The sequence below is a fragment of the Erythranthe guttata genome, chromosome 8 (assembly GCF_056151865.1).
Source record: "Erythranthe guttata isolate IM_541 chromosome 8, IM_541, whole genome shotgun sequence".
Classification (NCBI taxonomy): Eukaryota; Viridiplantae; Streptophyta; class Magnoliopsida; order Lamiales; family Phrymaceae; genus Erythranthe; species Erythranthe guttata.
The window spans coordinates 24,601,053-24,605,000 of NC_142540.1; the positions used below are offsets into that span (position 1 = coordinate 24,601,053).

At 34.2% G+C, this 3,948-nt stretch overlaps 1 protein-coding gene across 1 annotated transcript in view; it reads left to right on the plus strand.

Moving 5' to 3' along the window:
* The first annotated feature begins 1,753 nt into the window (after nt 1-1,753).
* The window catches only part of GCL1 (GCR2-like 1), a 3,458-nt gene continuing 1,263 nt past the window's right edge, over nt 1,754-3,948 (plus strand). The window contains exons 1-3 of the mRNA XM_012989744.2: nt 1,754-2,237; nt 2,401-2,585; nt 3,465-3,576. Coding sequence (XP_012845198.2) covers nt 2,073-2,237; nt 2,401-2,585; nt 3,465-3,576 — 462 coding nt within the window. The 5' untranslated portion in view covers nt 1,754-2,072. The remainder of the gene's footprint in view (nt 2,238-2,400; nt 2,586-3,464; nt 3,577-3,948) is intronic.

The following is a 3,948-nucleotide window of genomic DNA, read 5'->3' on the forward strand; positions in this document are numbered from 1 at the left end:
TAGATGTTGATTTTCTTTGCCATATTGTTCTACCAATTGATTGCCCTACTAAATTATATTAATTTCATACTCAAATATTTTGATAGGGCAATAATATTCAATATCATTACAACTAAATGTAATTTTATTTTATTGTACCAATTTATGATTAATAAATATAAATAAATAGAAATTTATTTTAATAATGTATTAATTTTATATATAAAGTAGACATAGTTTGCAAAGCTTTTAATATTAGTTAAAATTTTATGGTACTTTTAGTTATGTCAAAAATATTTAAAATATTTTCATTAGCGAGCATATAATTTAGGTCAAGAGTATTTATTTTAAGAAATTCTTTTAAAAATATCTTATATTAGGTAAGTCAGTACTCCATGAGTCCATCCATTCCATAATATCTGTCGCTTTGGAGAATTTTTTTTGTTCCATATTATCTGTCACTTTAAATTTCCAACACTTCACTAATTACTTGATTTCCAGTTTATACCATTCTTAACTCTTTCCAATACTCTTTTTTCAACTAATTTCTCTCTCTTATTAAGTACAAGACAAGGTCATTTTAGTCTAAAAGCATACATTTTCCTAAAATCAAGACCATTTAATGAAATTCTTAATCTTTGTGAAAAGCTGAAAAACGACAATTAAAATGAAACGGAGGGAATAATATATATTGAAAATAATTATGCATTAAATACTAGTTTAGGTATTTTAAATATGTACATGCATTGAATGATTGAATTGCTTTTAAAAATGATGTTCAATTTTGACTTAAATATAATAGTCTACATAAATTAGTAATATGGTTGGTTCGAATTGAAATCGTAATGTTACCCCATAATTGTTCGGTCAAAACCATAACCATACCGTAGTATTTGGGAGAACAAACTAGTTGAAAGCGAAATGAGCATATGTTGTGTCTTTGAAGCTGATAACAACTCGGAAAATGCAACATAAAATCGATGGAAATGTGATATTTTAGACTTAAATGCAAGATCTCCTGTGGATATTGTTTTTTTCTAGAATAAATCATGAGCATCTTATTTTACCTCTGATAAAACTTAGGGGTATGGGGTAATTATCAATACTACACGAACCTTAAAGTTATGTTAACATACCTCAAGGGTATAGTGTAATTTACCCAACTCATAATAGACTTTCCCATAGTTGACCAAAATAGGTTGACATATTGTTCCAAACTTTTAGCTAATAAAATATGAGTGTATTTATTAAAAAAAATGTGCAATCAATTTTGATCGGAACCAAAGTATTTGCGTTTCGTCGCTAACAAAATGACATCCCAAAAAATTCTAATTATACCTACTTTATATTAGTGATGTATATGAGTTGAGCTGATTTAATGATTCAACGAGCTTGTTCGACAAAAGTTTGAGTTTGAGCTCGAAATCAAACTCGAGATTTCTTACGAGTTCCGGCTCATTTTTAATCGCTCATGACCTCCCAAGCTTTTCAGTTTTATTATGAATACAAATAATATAATAAAAAAAAAAAATACATATAGTAAAAAAAATTAATATACATTTTTTGTTATAATAAATTATAAATTAGTTTGAAAATAATAAACAAAATCAGCTCTACCTCGAGTTAAATAAAAATAAAAGCTAGATATTTATATTTTTACTAATATTTACATATATTATTTGATATTTTGAGCCTTTTAAAACTTTATTGATTTATTAAAAGCTCTTATATATAATATATATATATATATAAAAGGAAAGAAAAAAGACCTCGTGAATCACACATTTGAACTTGAACACGATGGATGTCGTGTCAATCGTGGAAAGCATGGGAAACTAAACCCCACCGCCAATAGATGCAACCACACCGCAATACATCCCTGCACACGCACACACGTGATCACTCCTCTCCTTCTCCATCTCCAATTACTCAAATAATAATATTTCAGAAAGCATCTCAGTTCAAATATACTTCCACAGCATCAGATTCTCATTCCATATCCATAACAATCGTCATCCTACACTCGTCACCCCGTACTTATAGAGAGAGAAAGCCTAGAGAGAGAGAATTATCCAGAGCATCTAGAGAGAGAAATGTCGTCGTCTTTGGGGGTGGAGTATGCTTCGGAGGAAAGTAACCGCCACGAAGATGTGGATCAATGGCTCCAGTTGCTCCGTACGAGTTGTGATCCGACGGCTACAAACCTCTCTCTTCCAGCTGATGCTTTTCTAAGAGCAGCCATCTCCCTCAAAGATCAGGTCTGTAGTTACTGCACTGTACTGTACTGTACCGCTCACAAATTGACGATTTTGCCCTCTCCTTACATACGCGCAAAATTAGGGCGTGATTTTGAATTTTTTTTTTTTGTTTGGGGGTTAATGTTGGGTGAGTGTGAAAATGGTGACGGTTGATTATATATAGGTGGTGGAAATGACTTGGAGAAGACGAAGGGGGAAAGGCAGTTTGGACCCGACGGTGTATACCGGTTTGATGGGGACGGCGTTCACGTGCTTGCGGTCGTATGAGGCCACCGGCGACCACCGCGACTTGCGGCTGTGCGCCGAAATTGTTGACGCCTGCGCCGCCTCTACTCATATCTCCAACAGGTGGAGTTAATTAAATTATGCACTTAATTTCTTCTTCCTTTGGTAATTAGTAATCCAGTTTTGCCTGGCGAGGTGGCGCGTCAGATTCGGTGGTCGGTGGCTGTGGGGCGGCCTGAATTTGCTGAAAATTAAAATTTATTGATTGTGTGTGCGCGCGCGTGTAGGGGTGTGTGTGTGTGTGTGTGTGTGTGTGTGTGTGTGTGTGAGAGAGAGAGAGAGAGAGAGGTCTGATTTACGTGTGCTGAGATTTTGAACTGTCTGTCAAATATTATCAGTAAATAATTTTCCAAGGTCTCGTTTGGGAATATTAATGGGATTGATAAGATTGATTGAATATTTGATTATGCAATCCTTGTCGGCCTCGTTTGGTTGGGGAGATTAGCCGTGATTAACTAAATAATTGGACTTTGTTTGATATTTAAATAACTTCTCGGTCGACCCGGAAATATTATGTTATCAAGCCTTTTAAGGAGCTTTTTTTGTTGAACTTTCATGGGCCCAATAAAACAACTGGATTTTCATTGGATTATTTAATGCTATCTTGGTTAATCCCATCTTGACAACCAAACGAGACCGTGTTGGGTAATTTCTTTCACGGGATTGTGTAGTAATAGTGATTGAGATTGGACTTATTTTCGTTATTCATGTGTATGCTTGATCAAATTTTTACGTCCGTTTTGAATTAAGGGCTTCGAACCTGAAACCCCAAATATATGATGGATCTTTTGTCTATCAAGTATGGCCCTTATTCCCAAACGAGGCCTAGTATTATGTATTTGTGCACTTTTGCTATAGATCATATTAATCTACTAAACAGTATGCTTACTTCTCTGTTTTCTGGCATCAGTCTTCTGATATAATATTGCTTGCTATTTTCAGACATGTTACTTTTCTTTGCGGTAGAGGAGGGGTTTATGCGCTCGGTGCCATTACTGCAAATTACTGTGGGGATCAAACGAAGCGTGATTTCTATTTAGACCGATTTCTTGAGGTATTACTACCGTACACCACTTGTCGGTCCATTTAATTTTTCCATGGTAATATTTGCATAAGTTGTATAGCGATGCGTTATATTGCTACAAGTTTTCTTTTGATTCTTAAGACTATCCAGTGCCGAACTTTTATGGTCCTATTATCTTTCATAAGGGGAGGAGACAAAAATTCAGATTAAGTTGCAAGTTGATGATAAATCGTGCAGTTCAAGTGTCGGTTCAATTCGGCTCAACAGAAGCTATAATTTCCTTTTAGGTGTGAAAAAAAAAAAAGATTTCTTGTTTCGATCCCACTTTCTACTATGAGCTAATGTATGGGAATGCTTGCAACTATTACAATTTTGATTTTTGTTTTTCTTTTTTCAAATTTT